This window comes from Protopterus annectens, chromosome 2.part0, assembly GCF_019279795.1.
Source record: "Protopterus annectens isolate FY-2018-M chromosome 2.part0, PAN1.0, whole genome shotgun sequence".
Taxonomy (NCBI): Eukaryota; Metazoa; Chordata; order Ceratodontiformes; family Protopteridae; genus Protopterus; species Protopterus annectens.
Window position 1 is genome coordinate 1752391444 of NC_056728.1, and position 24244 is coordinate 1752415687.

The window sequence follows — 24244 nt, forward strand, 5'->3', positions numbered from 1 at the left end:
GGAGAGCTTGTAGGGAATTGAGTTTCTTGTTTAGACTCCTAACACTGAGCAGTAAAACCTTTAGATTTTCTTGATTTTGATTTGCTATGTTGGATGCACTTTCAGTTTGGCATTGCCTAAAAAAGACACTGGGGAATGACAGTGTTTTGGCTCATATTCAGAAACCTAGAGGGGAGAGGCACAGACCATCCCCTCACAAAGCAGAGTTGTCTGTTGACGTCTTCCATGCTGACAAATATTGCATCCCTATTGTAATGACAAGAGAAACTGAGCCAGTTGTTAAAATATAACATTTTCTGCTCGTATTATGGCATCATCCTTGGAGAAGATAAAATCCTGCTCAGTACTAGGCTCATACCAGCCTGGGGCACACATTCCAAGAGCTTCATGATATCTCTCTTCCTTAATAACTCTCTTCATGTAGTCCAGGGAAATAGATCTCTGGTCATTTACACTCACATGAACTGTGACCTGATTGTATGTGTAATGTGGCAGACCTGGCCCCTGATAAACAACTGCCTGTGACTTTCTCCTTACTCAGTGTGGTGAGGGGTACACCAGTGTTTCTCACCGTGGCATGTCCAATGACCAGAATGTTGGATGGTGTGGTGGCTTGCCTTATGGGCTTAGAAGTAGAGGCTCCATGACATTTGGCTGTATGTGTTGATGTGGATGTTGTTTTGAAAGAGTGCCTTTGGGGCTGCTGCAGGTATTTGTTGTGTACTTTGTCTAGGTGGCATTTGGGGTTCCGGAAGGTTACATTTAAGTGCCTCAGCATATGTGGATCTATGTGCCTGCTTTGTACTGTATGCGATGGGTGCAGCATGTGTCCTACAGACAACCTGTTGGACATTAGGAGTGCTTTGCCTCTAGTGACATTGTGTAAGTGATCCAAATCAATGAATAAGTCACAAATAAGCAAGAAAATGAGCACAAGCAGAGCTGCGGATCACAGTGATGCAAAAAAAATCTGTTCTTTTTCCACAAGCCGCTGTAGTACAATTGAAACCTTTTATTGAACAAGTTAAAACACAATCAGATAAGCGCTTTTGTCTCTGCTAACTCAGAGACTTCTTCAGACAAAGAAACAGGGATAACAACACTCCTGAAATATTAAATTACAGCTTATGTCACTAATGCAGCACCCCTAATTAATGTTAAAACATGCCCACCAGCACACTCAGTTTATAGCAAAGCATAAGAACTTCTTAAATCTGTGAATATAAAATATTAAAAAATTGGTAAAACTGTATGTAATAAGAGAACAAATATAATAAATATAGCAAACGGTGTTAGCATGAACTCATGTAAAAGCACTCAAAATAAATTCAATAAAACCCAGGGTTGCACCGCTAAAGGTATTGAAGGAACATAAACCACAGTAGAAGAAGAACAACTTTGATAACCACCACAGTCTTCAGATAAAAACTGTTAAAACCTCTTTAATGGATAGAGTCTAAAACCATAGACACAAGATAAACACAGAAAATCCGATAAGCGCTTTCGGCTAGACAAGCCTTCTTCAGATCGTTAACCAATGCCATTACTTTTCCCACTAAAAAATGGTAGACAACCAATCATAGCATTTATTAAAATTAAATAATATCTCTTGGCCAATTACGGTGTTCTTCCTGCTTCTATATAGCGAGTAATAACTCATTGAGTGGCTCTATTCTATTGGAGCGTATATGTAAAGCCCACCAATCCTCATTTCCCATCTCCTAAGTTAGCTCCAGTCATTTCACTTCTCTGCCATATTACATCTTAAAGGCAGAGAAAAATCAGAGTGACGATCTATTGATTCATAATTCTTAACAAAACAAAGCTCTTCCTGAGATTGTAGGTCCATATATTGCAATAAAATTTCTCAGTCCTTAAGTGTGTCCTTTATTTTTACATGGGCTCCCATCGTCAAATGCAGTAATGTAACTATCAGCCAAACATTCTCACTTAGCAATAGTATTGCATGAAAATGATGAGTTTTTGTGCAATGTCATAAATAGCAGCCACTGATGGATTTGTATACTTGGCTCCTATGCCATTAAGATCGCTCTTTCCTCTCGCTGTCAAATGTATTTTAATAAAAACTATTGGTAGACTGTTACCGGTGGCAACCACATTTGGGTTTTCAGATATCATTTCTGCTTTCAGCCAATTAGATATGGTATTCCTAACCGGTGACCAATAGTAGTTGATGCAATAGCTCTTCTTCCATTGGGCTAACGTATAGATGAAAGACCAGTGGCCCATTTTCTAAGGTCTACATACCATTCAGTCAAAGATATCTTTTACCTTTTTGCGTTCTTTAATGGGATAATACTGGAAGTCAACAAGTCTTTCTTACTTAGTTCCACATTACAGTGTAACGTTACTAATAAGCGATGGATGAATAGTGTTCATGAAAACAGGCGGGCATTGATGCCCGAACTGACGTCTGTTGTAAGTTCCATCTTGGGTAAACATGGGATAGCTGAATGCACCAATATACATTGGAAACCGGTTTAGTTAAAATTGATACTACCTCTCACTAAGGGACATGAGAAATGTTAAGAGTCGAACAACTCTGATCACTACCACCGATAGTAGTAATAGATGCTCACCTTACATTTACAAATTCGAGCAAGATTTAGCTTAGTAAATGTCCAATAGACATTGATAGAATAGCTCTTCCTCCATTGGATAATCGTGAGTAATAACTCTTCTTCCTTTAAATGATTGTGGATACTGGCAACTGCTGGCATAGCTTTTAATGAGCAAGTCACATTTTGACGAAGACAATCAGTCATTTGCATATAGGCTCTTGTAGCATTCTGAATGCTCCTTTTCTCCTACAGGAGAGTATGTTTTAATAAATGCTATAGTATAATGCTTTTTGAGGCTACTGTTGGTGATTTGACAGTGACCATTGGGATGACAGCCGATGGTATGTGATTAGACTGGCCTGGTGACCACAGAACATTAATTGATTGGTTCTTTTTCATTAAATCTAACACATTTCTCCTTTCAATCGCAATACCTTCAAGTGATATTTTCAGCCATACTCCGCATGGCATGCATGTAACTTATGAGTCATTGCAAGACCGAACCTTGCATGCAAACAGTTCTTTAGTACAAGGAATTCTGAACAAACTTGAAAGAAGCTTCCTGTTAGTGACTAATTATACATCATCTGGTTTTTAGTATGGGTTTTAAAGGAACCATTGTATTAAGACTGGATGGGTGGCTTGCTCTTAAATTAAGAGGTGGTCCATGGACACTAATTTTGGAAAAACAACTGCGGTGGTGGTGCTGTGGTAGTGTTGTCGCCTCACAGTAAGACGTTGTCCTGTTCGATTCTCAGCTAGAGCATCTTCTGTGTGGAGACATGCGTGAATGGGCATCCCTTCGTTGAAGGTTGTGCGTCAGGGCCGGCAACTCTGCACGTAAAACTCTACTGCCAATCATTAGCGGACCGGAGTTCCGCTGTGGCGACCCCTAACCGGGAAAAGCCGAAAGATACAACAACAACATGAGGCTGTATAGCAACTGAGAACTAATGCCACACAGTGGCCAGAGTTAAATGATGCATTATTATTGTCCTGTTTCCTAAAGTTTAAGGCATCAGAAAGATGAATTTATTTTATTGAGTGCTTTTACATGAGTTCATGCTAACACTGTTCATTATATTTATTTTCTTTATTATATTTGTTCTCTTATTATTACATACAGTTTTACCAATTTCTTAATATTTTATATTCACAGATTTAAGAAGTTCTTATGCTTTGCTATGAATTGAGTGTGCTGGTGGGCGTGTTTTTACATTAATTAGGGGTGTTGCATTAGTGACATAAGCTGTAATTTAATATTTCAGGAGTTTTTTATCCCTATTTGTTTGTCTGAAGAAGTCTCTGAATTAGCAGAGACAAAAGCACTTATCTGATTGTGTTTTAACTTGTTCAATAAAAGATTTGAATTGTACTACAGTAGCTTATGGAAAAAGAACAGATTTTTTTACATCACTGTTATCCCCAGCTCTGCTTGTGCTCATTTTCTTGCTACATTGTGTAAGTACATCTCTCACATACCTAATCAGTTTGAGAATTAGGTGGTTGTCAGTAAATGTAAGGCAATTTGTACATTGCCTCAGGATACCTATATCCACCAAGCTGGTAACAAGATGGTGGGAAAGTTCATATCCATGGCAACAGGCCCTTTTTATTGAGTAGACTGTTGTGGAAAGAATATAAAGTAATATCAGGAGTGTCTGGTTTGCAGTTTTGGGGGCACTGCTTGGCACTGCAAACTAGTTACTCGGTGTGCAGCTAAGCGTTGGTGGAATTTCAAGGGAGCTTTCACAGGAAAAATGTTAACTCAAGATGCCTGTGTCCATACAGGGCACTGCCAAACACCTGAGGGGAAACTACTAAAGTACATCCTGTTGATTTATGGATTAAGTATTTAGGGAGATATTCTGAAGTTAGGTTAGACAGCAGCTAATCAAGCAGTACTTACCGAAAAGAATGAATTGTCTTTGTCACGAATTATGAATAGTGGGGATTCACCTATTTGACTACTACGTGGCTGTTGCTAGTGCTGGTCTCATTGCAGCTTCACTGTGCTGGGATACAATGCCCCTTTGCTTCTTCTCTCAACAGAAGCAAAAACAGCAGCATCATTCCCAAGATGAGAAGCAAACCACAGGCTCTCTTGTCTCAGATGATGCAGGTGTCTCTAAGCTTGTTGAAGCATTTTCCTGGTAGATGCCTCAAATAGCGACCAGACCAGTCAGGAAGGTCTCGCACAGACATACACTGCCCAGTCTGAAAAAAGTCAGGAATCAATGCACTCAGTTCCTTCTCTCACCAGAAGAAAATGTAAGTACAAATTCCAAGCTGGGACCTGTGAAACAGTTGCCAGGCTTTCTGATGATCATCAGTCTCCAGGAAATAATGTCACTATGCTCCTTCTCTCACCAGGAGCAAAACAGAAGTACTAATGCCAAGATGACTACTAAGAGGCAAACTGTGGGTTCTTCAGTAATTGATGGTCTTGGACTAGATATTGCAGATCTTAAAGGTAAGATGAAAAAATTGGTTACTATCCTAAGAATTGCAGTGTGCACTAAGCAATTAGATATAAAAGAGTGGGTAACTTAAGCTTTAGCAATCTAAGGGGAGAGACACTAATTTTAAAAGAGCAACATAGATTGGATAGAGTGGGCAAATAGTATTCTGGCTGTAGTAATACAGTGGTATGGCCAATAAATTAAAATATTTGACAAGGAGTGAATTCACAAAATTATATTTTGTGTTTACTGACAATAGCCGATGAAAGAGGAGAGAGAAGGAAATTTGTAGTCAAATTAACATAAGGGGCAGCAGGGACCACGTTCGGTCAACTGCTGCCCTAGGGAAAAAGGTCTCCACGGTGCCCCCCATCCTGGTCTACCTACACTATCCAGATTACAGGAAAAGTGCCCCGTTAGAATGGCGCCCACCTAGTTGGCCTTATGCGTAAGGCCAGCTATGAGGGGCAGACAACTAAAAAGAGTCGAGTTTAAACACACAACAATGGAAGGGTGGGGGAAATTTTAATTTGTTTGACTCACAAGAAAGACAGCTCGTCTCTAGTCTAAATATGCAGCTGAAAGCAGAATGCATTTAAAACACAGTGCAATGAAAATACACCACACTGTACAAAGCAAAAGAAAGCAATCAAGCAGTATACATTACAAGAATGCAATGTAAGAAAAGCAAACTGCCTTTTCCTTCACAGCAGTCTGCGGAAGAGTCTGAGTGAGCTTTTCCAGTAAAGCCTTGAAATGTTTTATTGTACCCTTTAATTATAAGGTTTAGTTCGCAGCTCCTCTCTCATTTCACTGGTAATTAACCTTCATTGACCTGTTCTAATTTCTTTGTGATTCACAACAGACAGCTCTGATCTGTTTTCGTGCATTAAATATGAAATTGAACGCAGAATACAATTAAAACACATTGTAATGAAAATGCAACATACTAAACAGAAAAACTCAATGAAACAATGCAAATTACAAGAAAGAAATATTAACAAAGCAAACCTTTTCCTCACAATAGTCTGTGGCAGACTCTGAATGAGCTTTTCCAGTTGTTGTTGTGTCTTTCCGCTTTTCCCGGTTAGGGGTCGCCACAGCGGAGCTCCGGTCCGCTAATGATTGGTAGTTGATTTTTACATGCCGAGTTACCAGCACTGACTCGCAACCTTCAACGAAGGTACGTCCATTCACGCATGTCTCCACTCAGAAGACGCTCTAGCTGAGAATCGAACCGGACAGCGTCTTACTGTGAGGCGACAACGCTACAGCAGCACCACCACCGCGGGTGAATGAGCTTTTTCAGTAAAGCCTTGAAATGTTCCATTTCAATTTTTTTTATCCTGTTTTGCTTCCTTTGCCTGATATTTAATTCTGGTATTGTGTACTTTCATTAGCATCTGTACTGTATCCAAATGGTCTTTTAGGACTTTCTCAATATCTTTAAGTAATTTATTGTGGTTTTAATAAATATTTCTGTTATGAGAAAACTGATAGAATATACAGTGAAGTATTGAAAATCAGTGGGATGTGTTGCATTTGCTTCCCTGACTGGTTCGTGGGTTTTTAGCCCCTGCTTTTCTGAAGTGTCTGACATGGTTTTCCAAAGTAGACGTTGTTTTCTTCTTTTAAAGCTGTTTTTCTTGCACTTTTCTGGTCTACAGCTGCTTTGCTACTTATTCCCTTGTAACTTTTATTGTTCTTTTTGATGAAAATACTGGACATTGCACCACTGGACCCAAGGAAAAGAGTTATGAAGAATGCTTCTTAACTCCTAAATGCCATGCTGGAAGTTCTCAAATTATTCCTGCCCTATTATCATGAGATATGATGGGATGGTTTATAAATAATGACTTTGGTTCATACATGTACTTATTTTACAATAGCATATCTTTGCACCATGACAGTAAGAGGTGTATAGTGTAAAATGTTACTATCCTTAAAACTTGCATAGAAGCCTGATCTGATGGCCATCTCATGGCCTTAATAAAATATGCTCATCATGTAAGTGTGGTATAAACTAGTAATCATCCTAATCATTTATTTCCCATTTGTTAAACCATTTATAATTCACTACATGTTCATTGTGTTACCCTGCTGCAGTCATCACACTTGGGTTTTCCTGTCGTCAGGCGGTCCCGCAGTCGGCCGAATTTCCAAAGTCTTGGTCCGACGTCGGTTGCTGTCGCCTCATCCCTGACGTCAGTGTGCCAGGGGTACATATATTGCAACTGACGCCATTTTCTTCAGTCTTTCTTGCCGCGCGGTGCCCGAAGCAGAAGCAGTTCGCAAGTGCCGGTCAGCCGACTCCTGAGATTGTCGAATTCGAATTTCAGACCAAAATCTTCTATAAAGCTAAGTACCCCGTTGGGGAAACTTTTCTTGCCTCAGACCGATGTCAGAAAAAGTTAACAATTGTATTTCTTGTGGGAAGCAAATACCTCATAAGAATTTTCATTCTTATTGCATACCTTGCCTAGGCCCTGATCACGACATCACTTCTTGTCGTTTTTGTGCTAGGTTTAATAAGCGTACTATTAAAAGACGATTTGATTTCACATGACACTATTTTGGTAGAAAATTTAACTATAACATGCCGTCAGAGCTACCGACTACCGGCGTGCACAAAAAAACGCAGGGACAAGGACCGCCAGCCCAGGCCTAAGCCCGATTCCGAGGCCTCTGTTGATCCGGTCTCCGGTTCTCCGGTTATCAGTGAGGCTCCGACGCAGCCCCTGACTACCGCAGTTCTGGAACCCGAGACCGCTACGGATATTTTGACAGAATTCACTAGGCCGACGCAGCCTTTTACTTCAGGCCCTTCCGACGATTTACCTTCTAAGGACGTCGGTGCTTCTGAAACGCCATCGGTTTCTGAAGGCGTTTTCAGACCGACGACTCTCACAGTCAAAACATTTTCTAAGTCGAAGACTCCTCCTAAATCTAAAAAGACTACACTTCAGTCTTCTGTTCAAGGCCCTTTGCCTAAGAAACAGATGCTCAAAATGGCTGAAGATTTGATTTCTCTTATCAGGGGTTCACAGCCTCCTCCTGACAAAAGGCCTAGACAAGAGGAAGATTCTGCTTCCTCTGAGCAACTGTCTATTTCTTCGAATTCCTCTGAGGACCAAGACTATTCCTACTCTCCTTATGAAGATTCTGATGCTGAGGACTCTATTCCCTCAGCTTCCCCTCCTGAAGACTACTCTTTTGGGGAAACTTTGCACACTATGAGGGAACATTTTCACTGGGAAGGTCAGGATTACTCTGATTCCAAGAAAAGGCTCAGAGAGTTTCTTTTACTCCCCCAACACAGACCTCTAGCCATCCCACCTGTTTTGGACATTGTGGATGATGTCTATTTAGAATCCAGTTTCAACCCAGACTCTCTACCTCCTGCTCCGGCTAAGCCTGACCGATACTACAGAGTACCTGATTCCCACAAATTTCTTTACAAAAGCCCAGTAGCTGACCCAGAGACTATCTCCCAGGGTCCCAAGGGGGCTAAGGCTTCCATGGCTAAAAACCCAGTACCTTCTGAGAGGGACTCAGGAGCACTAGACAGGTGGGGGAAAAAGGTTTACACCTCAGCCACATTAGCTATGAGAGCACTTAATTGTCAGTTTCATATGCTTAAGTATCAGCAATTTCTAATCTCTCAGTTAAACAAAAGATAACCTCCCTCCCTCAACAATCTGAATTGAAAGAAGTGCAGGATTTGTTGCACGCCACTGAGCAGGTGGGCAAACATACCTTACAATGTGGGTTTGATTCTTTGGAGGCCTCCTGCAGAGCAGCCGTCACTGGATCAGTTATACGTAGGCATGCCTGGTTAAAGGAACAAAGTCTGCCTGATCATGTTAAAGCAAAACTACTAGATGCTCCCTTACAGCAGGATGTTCTTTTTGGAGTTAAAGCAGAAGAAGTTTTAAAGAAAATGGAAGATAAGGCAAAATCAATGCAGACAGTCAAAGATTTCCTACAGGTACAACCCCCTCGCTTCAGCAGAAACTGGCCAACAAAAAATTGGTCCTTTACAGCCACTGACAGACCTCAGAGGGGTAAATACAGGCGCCCAAGGGGCAGAGGACAACCACAAACCCAGTATAAACCTCGCCAATGGGGCACTCCAACCCAGAAGGGAGGAGAAGACAGATATCAACCCACCAGAAGGCAAACTCAATGACTTGCACCTCAGCTGGCCAAACAAAACTCTTTTGTCAGCCCCCTTGGGGGGGGGGGGGGGGACTAGCACTTTTTGCAGACAACTTGGCACATGGTCACAAAGGACAAATGGGTCCTAGACATAATTTTACGAGGATACAGATTCCACTTTCACACCTTGCCAATGAAAAGAGGAATGCCAAACCTGCCACAAAATCAAAGGGCAGAGGCTCAAAAACAAATTACAGCTCTCATGGCCATGAGAGCCATTCAGCAGGTACCGACTCAAGAGCAAGGCCAAGGATTTTACTCAAGGCTCTTTCTAGTACCCAGAAAGGACAATGCTTGGAGACCAATTCTGGACCTTTCAATTCTAAACACTTACTTACAAGTCCCAAAATTCAAGATACTAACACTACAGCAGCTACTTCCCATGTTGGGCAAGGAAGCATGGCTGGTAACGTTGGACCTCAAGGAGGCATACCTGCCTGTCCCTATCAGACAAAGTTGCAGAAGATACCTCCGTTTCATTGCAGGTTCAACCCATTATCAATTCTCTGCACTGCCCTTCGGCTTATCTACTGCGCCCAGAGTTTTCACAAAATGCCTGGCACCAGTAATTGCATATTGCAGACAAAGAGGAATTCAAATATATCCGTACCTGGACGACTGTCTCATCCAAGCAGAAAGAAAAGACTTTCTCCTACATCATCTGGCTTTTGTGAAGCATCTACTAAATTGTCTGGGGTACACAGTAAACGAAAAGAAGTCAAAACTAGTACCCTCACAAAAAATGACATTCCTGGGTGCCAGCTTGGACACAACGGCCCAGAAGGCTTACCTTACACCAGACAAGCAGCTACAACTGACTCAGTATTTCAAGACAATGGCAACAAAGACCCAATTAACTGCAAGAAAAATTCTGCAGGCTTTGGGCTTCATGGCATCTTGCATTCTGATAATACCATTTGCAAAACTGCATATGAGGAAATTGCAGTGGTACCTAAAAAGCGTATGGTCTCAACACAGCCACAGCTTGGACACAGTGATATCTCTCATTCCCTGCCTTCAACAGGAATTTCTATGGTGGTCACAGGCATGTCACCTCAACAAAGGTCAGCCTTTCATCTAGCCCCCAACCAGGCAAACTATCACAACAGATGCTTGACTATGCCTGGGGGGCACACATGGCAGGGCAATGCATTCAAGGCCTATGGACCGCAGAACAAAGAAAACTGCACATAAATCAAAAAGAGATGCTAGCTGTACAGAAACCTCTGACAGCCTTCAAGGATCTACTACATTCAGGACAACTTGCAGTAAAGATGGACAACACCACAGTAATGTGGTACATAAACAAGGGGGCACACATTCCTACCCTCTTTGCAGACAAGCAATAATCTTATGGAACACAGCTCTGGCCTACCAAGTCCAGTTACAAGCTCAATTCCTGCCAGGTCAGAAAAACATTTTGGCAGACGACCTAAGCAGAAACATCAAAGATCTCCACGAGTGGAAACTAGACCCACAAATATTTACAATGATAACTCAAAAATGGGGCCTTCCGAATATAGACCTGTTTGCCAGTCCTCAAAACTACCAACTGACAAAATTTTGTACAAGGACATTCCACCATTAAGCTTGGAAAGTGGACGCTCTCTCCTTCAGTTGGAAAAACCTGACAGCATATGCCTTCCCTCCATTACCTCTTCTCACAAAGGTTCTTTTGAAGGTCAAAAAGGAGAAACCTCGACTGATTCTCATATTCCCAGACTGGCCACGCCAGCACTGGTACCCGCTATTGAAGAATATGGCTCACATCCCACCATGGATATTGCCTCAAATACCTCATTTGCTCATGCAGCAAAACAAACAGATTCTACACAGCCAGCTAAAAACCTTAAACCTGGCTGCATAGCAAATCTATTAAACATCCAACCAATCCCTCTTTCACAAGCAGTTCTGGATGTTATTCTGGAACCAGGAGGCCAAGCACCAGGAAGGCTTACTCGGACAAATGGAAAAGGTTTTCTGCCTTGAACCAAGCTAAAGGCCAAGACACAACTCAGCCTCATATGCCTCACATTCTGCAGTATTTAGCTGAGATGTTGCACAAAGGACTTTCCTTCTCCTCAATTAAAATCCATGCTTCAGCTATTTCAGCTCACTACGACACAAATCCACCTTTATTTTCACATCCTCTTCTAAGGCAGTTCCTCAGAGGGGCAAAAAACATTAGACCACCTAGAAGAGCTCCTACACCAACATGGGACCTCAACTTTGTTCTAGAAAAACTAACGTTACCTCCCTTTGAACCAGCTTTCTCTGCAGACCTTCAGTTCCTATCTTGGAAGACTGTCCTGCTCCTGGCAATAACTTCTGCTAGGAGAGTCTCAGAATTATAGGCACTAATGGCAGTGGAACCTTTCCTCATTTTTCATCAAGACAGAGTTTCTCTACGAACTAATCCTTCCTTCATGCCTAAGGTGGTTTCCAGTGTAGCTTTAAATCAAACCATCCACCTACCCACTTTCTTCCCCAATCCACAGAACAAAGGTGAGAGACTCCTGCATTCCTTGGACATTCACAGGCAGCTTCGTTACTACTTGGACAAAACTAAGGCCTTCAGAGAAACTGACCAGCTCTTTGTATCCTATGCTACAGCTTCTCAAGGGAGGGCTATATCCAAACAAACCATTTCTAAATGGATAGGCCATTGCATACGGTTCTGTTATACCCATCATGGGAAGCCAGTTCCTCCTACCATTAGATCCCACTCTACCAGGGCAACAGCCACCTCTACAGCCTTTCTCAGGGGGGTTCCTACCAAGGAAATTTTAGAAGCTGCAACTTGGAGTTCTGTACACACCTTCACCAAATACTAAGTCCAGGGCAGGTTTCGCCACTGCAGTTCTGCAGGGCCTCATTGCCTCCACTAACCCTCTATGATACCTCCACCCTACCTTAGCTTTGGGACTTAACCCAAGTGTGATGACTGCAGCAGGGTAACACGATGAACATAGTACAGTTTTGTACCTACCATAAATGTAGATGTTAGAGTGTTCACCCTGCTGCAGTCCAGGTTACCCTCCCTCCAGCCCCTCTGATCTACTGGCTAAATCTCTGCTATGCCTTACTGATGTATTTGCTTATAGCTGAAGGGATTTTGTGTTTGTACAGTGTTCACACCATTTGGTACTAATTTTGATCACCTTTTTGGGGGCACCTGACATCTGGGGCAAGAAAAACTGAAGAAAATGGCGTTGGTTGCAATATATGTACCCCTGGCGCACTGACGTCAGGGATGAGGTGACAGCAACCGACGTCGGACCAAGACTTTGGAAATCCGGCCGACTGCGGGACTGCCTGACGACAGGATAACCCAAGTGTGATGACTGCAGCAGGGTGAACACTCGAACATCTACATTTATGGTAGGTACAAAACTGTACTTTTCCAATATATATAAGTTTAAATTGGAAGGCCGTGCCTCTGTCAACATTTCCTTCATCTAAATGATTGTCTTGCTTTTGAGAACATATAGTTTGCCAGTGGGACTCATGGGTATGTAGTAAATCAAATGAGTATCAGTATAAATAAAATCAGATTACAGTGCTGGTAATAAACATTTGTATGGCTGTTCTCTTCTGTACTTTGGTGACAGTATTAAGTATTTTTTCTGTGCAATTGTTTATATAAAGAGGTAATGGATGTTTAACATTTTTTATGTATTATGTATTGAGATTTATGCCAAAATTAAAAATAAGTCATGAAAATGGGCTTGTAACTCAGATGAACCTACCGGTATCAAAATATATACAGATAAAATAAATTAGACATGGGCTTATGAAATGTTGCAGCATGGTAATCACAACATTCGTAATTTTCTCATCTAAAGAAATAACTTGATTTTTTTTATATCTACAATACTTGCTGCTTTATGCAGACTCATGTAATGTGTGACACATGACATTTGCAAAGGTTGTGTGCATAGAGATAATATGGGTAGATGAGGAAGAAAATTGATCATAAAAAATACAACCTAGACTTAACATTTCACATGATAAATTTTAACTTTGTCATTTAAATTACAGCTGTGGATAAGATATGTTAAATAAAGGTGTCTGGAAAGATGATGTATGCTCTTTATGGTTAACATAATAGAAGGCATTGGTGGAGCCTACATTTCCTGTTTATACATGAACATGATTCCGGCCAGAATATTGCAGGTTTTCTTCAAATATATTTTCCAGCTTTGTGTATGCTCACATGCACACACACAATTTAGTGAAAACAGATGCTTGAAGTAAGAGAAAAGGAAAAGGGTGCAGACTGAAATGACAGGTTAGAGGTAGAGAGGTGCAGAGTTGGAGGACTCTTGGACTCTGAATTATTTAGGGCCAATAAGAAATTTATTGTGGCTGTACCAGCTCCAGGTAAAATTTAGGATCCCATCATGTTGAACTCTTTTATAGGCAGGATTTCTCTACTGTAGGTTTGCCTTCTTGGAGGACACTTTTAAGGCCAGAGTTTCTTCACCCCATCCAAACTGTAGTGGTGGTCATATTTTCACAGCCTAATTTGCAGTTCAAGTGCCAGGATTATTAGGACTTTAGAGTTGACGAGGTTGATTCATCATATTTCTTAATTCAACTTTTAGTGGACAAGCTTCTTCATTGTTTCAATCTTTAATGCTTGCATGCTTCTGTCCCTTGTGCTACCAGTACTGCAACTACCACAAGCTGCTTCACTTTTTTCCTTCCCGATGTTCATCGTGCATACAGCTGCAGTCATAACAGATGGATTTTCCTGCCGTCAGGCGGGTCCTCGGTCGGCCGAATTCCAAAGTCTAGGTCCGGCGTCGGATGTCGTCGCTTCTTCCCTGACGTCAGTGCGACAGGGGTATAAAAGAACCAGCCGACGCCATTTTCTTCAGTCTTTCTTGCCGCGCAGTGCCCGAAGCAGAATCAGTTTGCAAGTGCCGGTCGGGCCAGCTCCTGAGATTACGAATATTTTTCAACCGAAGTCTTCTTGAAAGCTAAGTACCCCGTTGGGGAAACTTTTCTTGCCTCAGACCGATGTCAGACAAAGTTAATAATTGCATTTCATGTGGGAAGCAAATACCGCATAAGGATTTCCATTCCCCCTGGATTCCTTGCTTAGGCCCAGACCACGACGTCTCGGCCTGTCGTTTTTGTGCTACATTCAACAGACGTACTATTAAGCGTCGGGCGGAGTTCGCCCAACACTATTTTGGCAAAAAGTTTAATTACATTATGTCGTCGGATACTCCCGACTCCAATTTTGAGTAAAAGACGCAAAGATAAGGACCGACATACGAGGTCCGCAACTTCTACCGACACCACGCTAAAACCGACTACAGGTGCTCCGGTTCTCAGCGAGGCGCCTACGCAGCCCCTGACTACCGATGACACTTCATTAGCGGTGTCTTCTGTGCCCGAGGTCGCAGGCTCTTGCCCACCCGACTACAGATACCGAAGCCACTCTTGGCGGGGAAACTCAGAGTTTAGACAGGCCTGCCACCTCTCAAGGTGTCTTCAGGCCTTCTTCTTCTTTTTCCATTAAGGCTTTCACTAAATCTAAAGCAGCCATGCATACTAAAAGACAAGCTCCACAGGGCCCCTCTCAAGGCCCCATGCCTAAAAAGCAGATGCTCAAAATGGCTGAGGATTTGATTACTCTTATCAGAGGTTCTCAACCCCCCTCAGACAAAAGGCCCAGAGTGGAGGAAGAATACCCTTCCTCGGACCAGGCCTCCATTACTTCAGAACATTCTGAAGACCAGGAACATTCATACTCCCCTTTTGAAGATTCTGATGCAGAGGAGTCCATTCCCTCTGTCTCCCCCCCTGAGGACTACTCTTTTGGGGAAACCTTGCATACCTTGAGGGAACACTTCCACTGGGAAGGCCAAAATTACTCAAACTCCAAGAAAAGGCTCAGGGATTTCCTCTTGCTCCCTCAGCACAGGCCTCTGGCTATCCCTCCTGTCTTAGACATACTAGATGATGTGTATACAGAGGCCAGCCTTAACCCAGATTCTTTACCTCCAGCTCCAGTCAAGCCTGACAGGTATTACCGGGTTCCTGATTCACACCAATTCCTATACAAAAGCCATGCTGACCCAGAAACTATTTCACAGGGTCCCAAGGGAATTAAGGCCTCCACTGCCAAAAATCCATTACCTTCAGAGAGAGATTCCAGAGCTTTAGAAAGGTGGGGAAAAGGTATACACCTCGGCCACTTTAACCATGAGGGCATTAAACTGTCAGTTCCATATGTTAAAGTATCAACAGTTTTTGTTATCTCAGTTGAAAAGCAAAATGTCACAGCCTGAACAACCAGACTTGAAGGAGTTGCAGGATTTGTTGCATAGTGCAGAGCAAGTGGGTAAACATACCTTGCAATGTGGTTTTGATGCTTTAGAGGCCTCATGTAGAGCTGCTGTTACAGATCAGTCATACGTAGACATGCTTGGCTCAAAGAGCAAACCTTACCAGATCATGTCAAAGCTAAATTACTAGATGCACCTCTTCAAAAAGATGTATTGTTTGGTGTAAGCTGAGGAGGTATTAAAGAAAATGGAGGAAAAGGCAAAATCAATGCAAACAGTGAAAGATTTCCTACAGGTACAACCTCCACGTTTCAGTAGAAATTGGCCTTCAAAAAATTGGTCCTTTCCAGCCACGGACAGACCTCAAAGAGGTAGATACAGGTGCCCGAGGGGTAGAGGGCAATCTCAAGGATCATTTAGAGGCAGACAATGGCAAGCACCTACACCAAGAGGTGGTGAGGATAGTTCACAGCCATTCAGAAAGCAGAACCAATGACTTTCCCCTTTGCATGCCAAGCAAGGCACAAATGGCAGCACCTTTAGCTGGAAAACTGGCATTATTTTCGAAAAATTGGCATATGGTCACAAAAGACAAATGGATCCTGGACATTATAGACAGAGGCTACAGATTCCACTTTCACACCCTTCCAAAAATGAGAGGCATGCCAGACCTGCCACACAATCAAAGGGCAGAGGCACAAAAATAAATTTCAGATCTCATGGACATGAAAGCTATTCAAGAGGTACCTGCACAAGAACAGGGTCAAGGTTTTTACTCCAGACTATTCCTGGTACCAAGGAAGGGCAAAGATTGGAGACCTATTTTGGACCTCTCCATCCTAAACACATATTTACTCGTACCAAAATTCAAGATGCTCACATTACAGCAGCTTCTTCCCATGCTGGGCAAGGAGTCTTGGCTGGTAACATTGGACCTCAAGGAGGCATACCTGCATGTCCCAATCAGACAAGATTGCAGAAGATACCTCGGATTTCTTGCAGGTTCAACCCATTATCAATTCTCTGCATTGCCCTTTGGCTTATCTACTGCGCCCAGAGTGTTCACGAAATGCCTGGCATCAGTAATTGCCTTCTGCAGACTTCAAGGGATACAAATATACCCATATTTGGACGACTGCCTGATCCAAGCGGACAGCAAACACATACTTCTGAAACACCTGGCGTTTGTAATAATGTTGTTGAATTCTCTGGGATACACAGTCAACAAAACGAAATCAAGACTAATACCCTCTCAAACAATAATTTTCCTGGGTGCCAGCTTGAATACAAACACCCAGATGGCCTACCTCACGCCAGAGAAACAAGGGCAACTAACTCAATACTTCAGAAAACTGGCAACCTTCACCAGGCTGACTGCAAAGAAAATCCTGCAGGCTCTGGGATTCATGGCATCTTGCATCCTGCTAATCCCATGTGCAAAGCTGCATATGAGGAAACTTCAATGGTACCTAAAAAACCTATGGTCTCAACACAGCCACAGTTTGGGAACAATTATACCACTGATTCCATGCCTTCAGAAGGAATTTCTGTGGTGGGCTCAAGCATGCCAAAGAAACATAGGTCTCCCATTCTGCAAGCCTCAAGCAAATCAAGTCAACACAACAGATGCCTCGGACTAGGCCTGGGGGGTGCACATGACAGATCGGTGCATTCAGGGCAAATGGTCCCAAAAAGAAAAGCACCTACACATCAATCAAAAGGAAATGCTAGCAGTAATAAATGCTATTATGGCTTTCAAAGACCTACTGCATTCAGGCCAGCTATTGATAAGGACGGACAACACCACAGTGATGTGGTACATAAACAAACAGGGAGGAACCCATTCATATCCCCTATGCAGGCTAGCCATGTCTCTTTGGAACATGGCTCTGGAATTACAAATCCAACTTCAAGCACAGTTCCTGCCAGGCAAGGAAAACACGCTGGCAGACAACCTAAGCAGAAATATGACAGATCCACACGAATGGAAGTTGCATCCCCAAGTTTTTACAAAGATAATTCAAGCATGGGGAAGGCCAGACACAGATCTCTTTGCCACCCACAGAAATTACCAGTTGACAAAATTCTGCTCAAGGACCTTTCATCCACAGGCCTGGAAAGTGGGCGCACTCTCTTTCAGTTGGACAACAATGACAGTTTATGCCTTTCCACCTCTTCCTCTGCTGCCCAAAGTTCTATTAAAAGCCAGAGCAGACAGACCAAAGATGATTCTCATTGCTCCAGACTGGCCAAGACAACACTGGTACCCACTCCTGAGGAGCCTGACGCATTCCCCACCATGGATCCTGCCTCTAATGCCTCTTCTACTGACTCAGCACAACTTCAAAACTCTTCACAGTCAGCTGAAAACACTCAATCTAGCCGCATGGAGGATTCCTTAAATTCACAACAGACCCTACTCTCCAAGGAGGTGCAGGATGTCATTTTGGAGGCCAGAAGGCCTTCTACTAGAAAAGCCTACTGCGCAAAATGGAAACGTTTTGTGCCTGGAATCAGAAAAAGGGTCAGAATCCTGGAATACTGAATTTACCTCAAATATTACAGTACCTAGCTGAGATGCAAAGCAGTGGACTTTCATTCTCCTCCATCAAAATCCATGCCTCAGCCATTTCTGCAGAATACAACACTGATCCTCCTTTATTTTCTCACCCTCTCTTAAGACAGTTCCTCAGAGGGGCTAAGAATATAAAACCCCCAAGGAAGCAACCAGTACCTGCTTGGGACCTCAATTTCATTCTAGAAAAACTGACCCTGCCTCCTTTTGAGCCAGCTGCTTCAACAGAACTGCAATATTTGTCATGGAAACCAGCCTTCCTTCTGGCTATCACCTCAGCACGCAGGGTTTCGGAACTACAAGCCCTCATGGCTGTGCAGCCTTTCATCATTTTCCATCAGGACAGAGTTTCCTTACGAACCAACCCTTCCTTTATGCCAAAGGTAGTATCCAGGGTAGCCTTGAATCAGGCGATCCACTTACCTACCTTTTACCCTAATCCACAAAACAAAGGGGAGAGACTACTACATTCCTTGGACATTCACAGACAGCTCCGTTATTATTTGGACAGAACAAAGCCTTTCAGAAAATCAGAGCAACTCTTTGTGTCCTATGCTACAGGTGCTCAAGGGAAGCCTATTTCCAAACAGACAATCTCAAAATGGATAGCCCACTGCATACGCTTTTGTTACTCTTTTCATGGTAAAACTGTACCTACAGGCATCAGATCTCACTCCACAAGGGCCACAGCTACCTCTGCAGCTTTCCTCAGGGGGGTTCCTACCAAAGATATTTTGGAAGCAGCCACTTGGAGTTCTGTACATACTTTCTCCAAGCACTATCACCTACTATTATACTCCAAATCTAGAGCGGGCTTTGCCACTGCAGTCTTGCAGGGCATCCTGGCTCCTCCTAGTTCCACTTAGTGTCTACCACCCCTTTTTTAGCTTTGGGATTCTACCCATCTGTTATGACTGTAGCTGTATGCACGATGAACATAGTACAGTTTTGTACCTACCATAAATGTAGATGTTCGAGTGCTAATACAGCTGCAGTCCAGGTTTCCCTCCCTCCTTCCCCTCTTGGGACAGGGCTAACACCTCCTCATACAACCTGATTGGGATATTCTTTTATGGTGTATTTGCTTGCAACTACTGTTTTTTGATTATATTGCATTGCATTATTACATAAATTTATGTTTTGCCTTCCTTCTGGGGGCACCTGACATCTGGGGCAAGAAAAACTGAAGAAATGTCGTCGGCTGGTTCTTTTATACCCCTCTCGCACTGACGTCAGGGAAGAAGCGACGACATCCGACGCCGGACCTAGACTTTGGAATTCGGCCGACCAGGGTCCCGCCTGACGGCAGGAAAACCCATCTGTTATGACTGCAGCTGTATTAGCACTCAAACATCTACATTTATGGTAGTTACAAAACTGTACTTTATCCAAGTTATAGGATATTGGAGCTATTCCTTAGAGGCTGACCTTCTAGTAGACAAGTTTGTTGCTATGCCCAAGGTCCTGCCATCGCAGGTAAACATTTACATCTGTTCAGTAGAGTTACCCATTGAGAAATGTTTTTGCTTAATACCACCAGCATCAAATGATGTTAACTTACAGCTGTTTTGAGTACTCTCCATGTAAAAGATGAAAAGTTAAAGTGTTATACTATTTTTGTACTTTTGAGGGTAGTCTGTATACATTTTTCTTAACCATGTCCAGTGCTTAGATAAAAACAAGCCAGTTTTGTCCTAATGCTTGCATATTCTTTTAATGTTGCAGGAGGTGATGGCTCTAAATGTGTCTGACTCGGACGATGAAGAAGAGGAAATTGACATGGAAAGTGACCTTGAAGAAAAACAAGATGATGGTTAGTTTATAACTGATGCTCTTGAAGGGTGTCTTGTTAACTCTGTTTAACATGTCTTCTTTAACAGTCTGATGACTGGATTTTCATTTCATTTTGTCTGCTGTAATTTCCTAAGTCCATAACACAGGAGATGGATAGCATGAAATTAACAGTTCCTGTATCAGTTTCTAACCGATAAATATTTGAATTTCTCTGCCCTAAAAAAGTATCAGCTGATAAAAATATCCACAGGGGTTCTCGCTCCTTGACATGGGCTGATAGGAGAAGCGCTGTCAAGTGTAATTAGAATGACTTGCTGGAGCGACTTTCTTTTTGGAAATTTGCATTGTACTTTTTTTAAAAGAAGATTTGTTTTTTTTTTCCCTTTCATTTTCACTGTCTTATTCTGTAGGCTGTAACACAACATAATTTTTGGTTATGATGAGCTTAAAACTAGTTTGGTATGCTGAAGTAGTTGCACTAATTATGTCTCATTTATTAATTTCTTCAGTGTAAGCCTTCATAACTTGAGCTACATTCCTTTAAGGGGGCTGGCTGGTCATCTAGCATCTTTTTTCCAAGCTTGAACTTTGATGTCCTTCAAGGATGCATCTGCAGTCATAACAAATGGGTTGTCCTGTCGTCAGGCAGCCCTTCGGTCGGCCGGATTCCAAAGTCTGGGTCCGGCTGATGTTGCACTTCACCCGACGTCATCTCTGCTGGTCTTCGGGTATAAAGGCATCAGCCGACGCCATTTTCCTCTGTCTTTCTTGCCGCGTGGCGCCCGAAGCAGAAGCTGTTCGCAAGTGCCGGTCGGTCAGATCCAGAAATTACTACTACCGAATACTACTTGAAGACTTCTAAAGCTAAGTACCCGTTGGGGACTCTTTCTTGCCTCAGCCAATGTCAGAAAAAGTAAATAACTGTTTAACTTGTGGGAAACAAATACCTCATAAAGATTTCCACTCTTACTGCCTACCTTGCTTAGGCCCAGACCACGACGTAGCAGCCTGTTTAGCCTGTGCTTCCTTCAACCGACGAACGCTTAGGCCGGTCGGAGTTTGCTGAACAGTTTTCGGCTCAGATTTTGCGTACATTATGCCGTCGGATCCTCCGACTACAAATTGTTAAAAGCGCAAAGAAAAGACCGACACTCGCGGTCCACGGTTTGGACGAAACCACGGTTAAGCATGCAGCGAGTGTCTCGGTTTCGGCGAAACCGAGAAACGGGTCAATCTTCAGCGAATCCATGACTACTACTGAGGCTCCTGCTACCTTAGTTGAATCGGCCTCTGAAGTTTTGCCTACTACTGTGGTTCCTAGTGAATTATCAGACACCATCCCTTTGGATGTCTCTACCCCAGCACGTGGTGCTGCTAGGCCTCCTGCAGCCATGTCTATTAAGGCCTTTGCCAGGGCAAAAGCAGCCAAAACTGTTAAATCAGTGCCTGCTAAGCCCCCCTCACACAGGCCCACTTCTAGTTCACAAATGCTTACTCTGGCAGAGGATTTAATATCCTTAATTAGGGGATCCCAATCTCACCCAGACAGGGCCTCTCAGCCTCCAGAAAAGAAACCTAGAGCAGAGCCCCCCCCAGCCAGTGTCCTCTGATGATTCCTCGGATGACTCAGACATTACAGATCAGCCAGAGGCTCCTTTTTCTACTTATGAAGATTCCGATGCTGAAGAATCCATTCCATCTGCCTCTCCCCCAGAGGAATTTTCCTTTGGGGAAACCTTACATGCCATGAGAGAACAATTCCAATGGCAGGGACAAGATTTCTCAGATTCAAGAAAAAGGCTTAGGACCTTTCTGCACTTACCACAACATAGGCCCTTAGCTATACCTCCAGTTCTGCCTGTTGTGGATGATGCATTTAATGATGTTTGCACTGCTCCTGATACCTTACCTCCAGCCCCTGCCAAACCAGATAGATTTTACAGGGTGCCAGACACTCATCACCACCTATACAAGGCCCCACTTGCAGATCCTGAGACTATATCCCAGGGGCCTAAGGCAGTAGCCTCGACCTCAGCAAAAGACCCTCTCCCTTCTAAAAGGGAATCCCGGTCCTTAGAGATGGGGAAAAAGTTTACACCTCTGCTACTCTCTCAGCTAGAGCTTTAAACTGTCAGTTTCATATGATCCAATACCAAGAGTATATGCTTGATCAGTTAACTAAGAAGCTGTCCTCTGATGACTCCTTAGATAAGAAATATGTTTTAGAAATGGTGAATAACATTCAGCAGGTTAGTAACCATTCCTTAAAATGTGGCTATGATGCACTGGAGGCTTCATTTAGATCAGCCATGACTGGCACAGTGATAAGAAGGCATGCATGGTTGAAAGAACAGGTCTTGCCAGATCATGTTAAAGCAAAGCTGTTAGATGCTCCTATGGATAAGACCAGTCTATTTGGTACCCCTGCTCAGCAAGTAATGAAGAAAATGGAAGAGAAGGCAAAATCTGTACAAACAGTTAAGGATTTCTTACAGGTTCAGCCCCAAGGTTTAGCAGGAACTGGCCTGCCAAAATTGGTCCTTTCCAGACTCCTCAAAATCTCAAAGAGGCAGGAATAGATGCTCTAGAGGCAGAAATCAATCCAGAGGAGGTGCCTACAGAGGACACCAGTGGCAAGGCAATAACCAGCGAGGCACAGACACAACCACTGCCACTGCAACAGGACAATCACAGTGACTTGGCTCTGACACCGCCTACCAGGGAGCAAATAGCAGCACCTTTAGGCGGAAAGTTAGCCTTATTTTTGAAAAATTGGCACTATATCACAAAAGACAAGTGGATTTTGCAAACCATAGACCAAGGCTACAGGTTCCACTTCCACACCTTACCAGTAAAAAGAGGAATGCCAAACCTACCTCCAAATCAAAAAAACAGAAGCTCTAAAGCAGATAGCTCAATTAACAAAGATGAGAGCTGTGGAAAGAGTACCAATAACAGAACAGGGCAAAGGATTCTACTCCAGACTCTTCCTAGTACCAAGAAAAGAGAAAAGTTGGAGACCTATTCTCAACCTGTCCGTCTTAAACACATTCATCATTGTCCCAAAATTCAAAATGCTGACCCTACAGCAACTTCTTCCCATGCTGGGCAAGGAGTGTTGGCTGGTAACTCTAGATCTCAAGGAGGCATACCTGCACGTCCCCATACGACCAAATTGCAGAAGATACCTCAGATTTCTTGCAGGATCAGAGCATTATCAATTCTCAGCATTGCCCTTTGGCTTATCTACTGCCCAGAGTATTCACAAAATGCCTGGCATCAGTAATCGCTCATTGCAGGCTACAGGAATCCAAATTTATCCATACCTGGACGACTGCCTGTTACAAGCGGACAACAAAAGCAAGCTGACAACAGATTTACAAAGAGTCATTTGCTTACTACAAGCCCTGGGATACACAGTCAATTTAAAAAAGTCAAGACTGATACCATCCCAGACAAGAACATTCTTGGGTGCGGAATTGGACACAGTAAAACAAATGGCATTCCTAACTGCAGAAACACAAGAACAACTCCCTCTTTACTTCTTGGCATTAACAAAGCAGAACAAACTAACAGCAAGAAAAGTACTGCAGGCCTTGGGCTTCATGGCATCATGCATAATCCTGGTACCCCATGCCAGACTGCATATGAGAAAGCTACAGTGGTACCTAAAGAATTTATGGTCTCAACACAGGCACAGCTTAGAAACTGAAATTCCAATAATCCCATGCCTGAAACAAGAGTTCCTATGGTGGGCTCAAGCATGCCAGTCAAACCCAGGCTTGCCATTCCACAACTTTCAAGCAAGCCAAACCATCACAACGGACGCCTCAGACCTAGGCGGGGGGGTGCACATGTTGGACAAATGCATACAAGGATTGTGGACTCCAGACCAGCTGCACCTGCACATAAACCAAAAAGAAATGCTGGCAGTAAAACTAGCAATCCAGAAATTCAGACCATTCCTCAAAGAAGGCCATTTAATGATAAGGACAGACAACACCACAGTCATGTGGTACATCAACAAACAGGGAGGTACTCATTCATACCCCCTATGCAGGATGACTCTGGACCTTTAGAATATGGCTCTGAGCTACAACATCCAGTTACAGGCAATATTTGTGCCGGGAAAAGAAAATACCCTAGCAGACATGTTAAGCAGAACCACCTCGGATGCTCACGAATGGATGCTACACCGGACATCTTCAAGGCCATCACAAAGAAATGGGGAATGCCACAAATAGACCTATGCATCCCCACTCAATCACCAGCTCAAAAATTCTGCACAAGGACATACCACCCACTTGCATG

The 24244-nt window shown here is 43.1% G+C and overlaps 1 protein-coding gene across 1 annotated transcript in view; it reads left to right on the forward strand.

Moving 5' to 3' along the window:
- UTP3 (UTP3 small subunit processome component) overlaps window positions 1-24244 on the forward strand; it is a 656101-nt gene that overhangs the window by 119066 nt on the left and 512791 nt on the right. The window contains exon 4 of the mRNA XM_044060443.1: window positions 19865-19952. Coding sequence (XP_043916378.1) covers window positions 19865-19952 — 88 coding nt within the window. The remainder of the gene's footprint in view (window positions 1-19864; window positions 19953-24244) is intronic.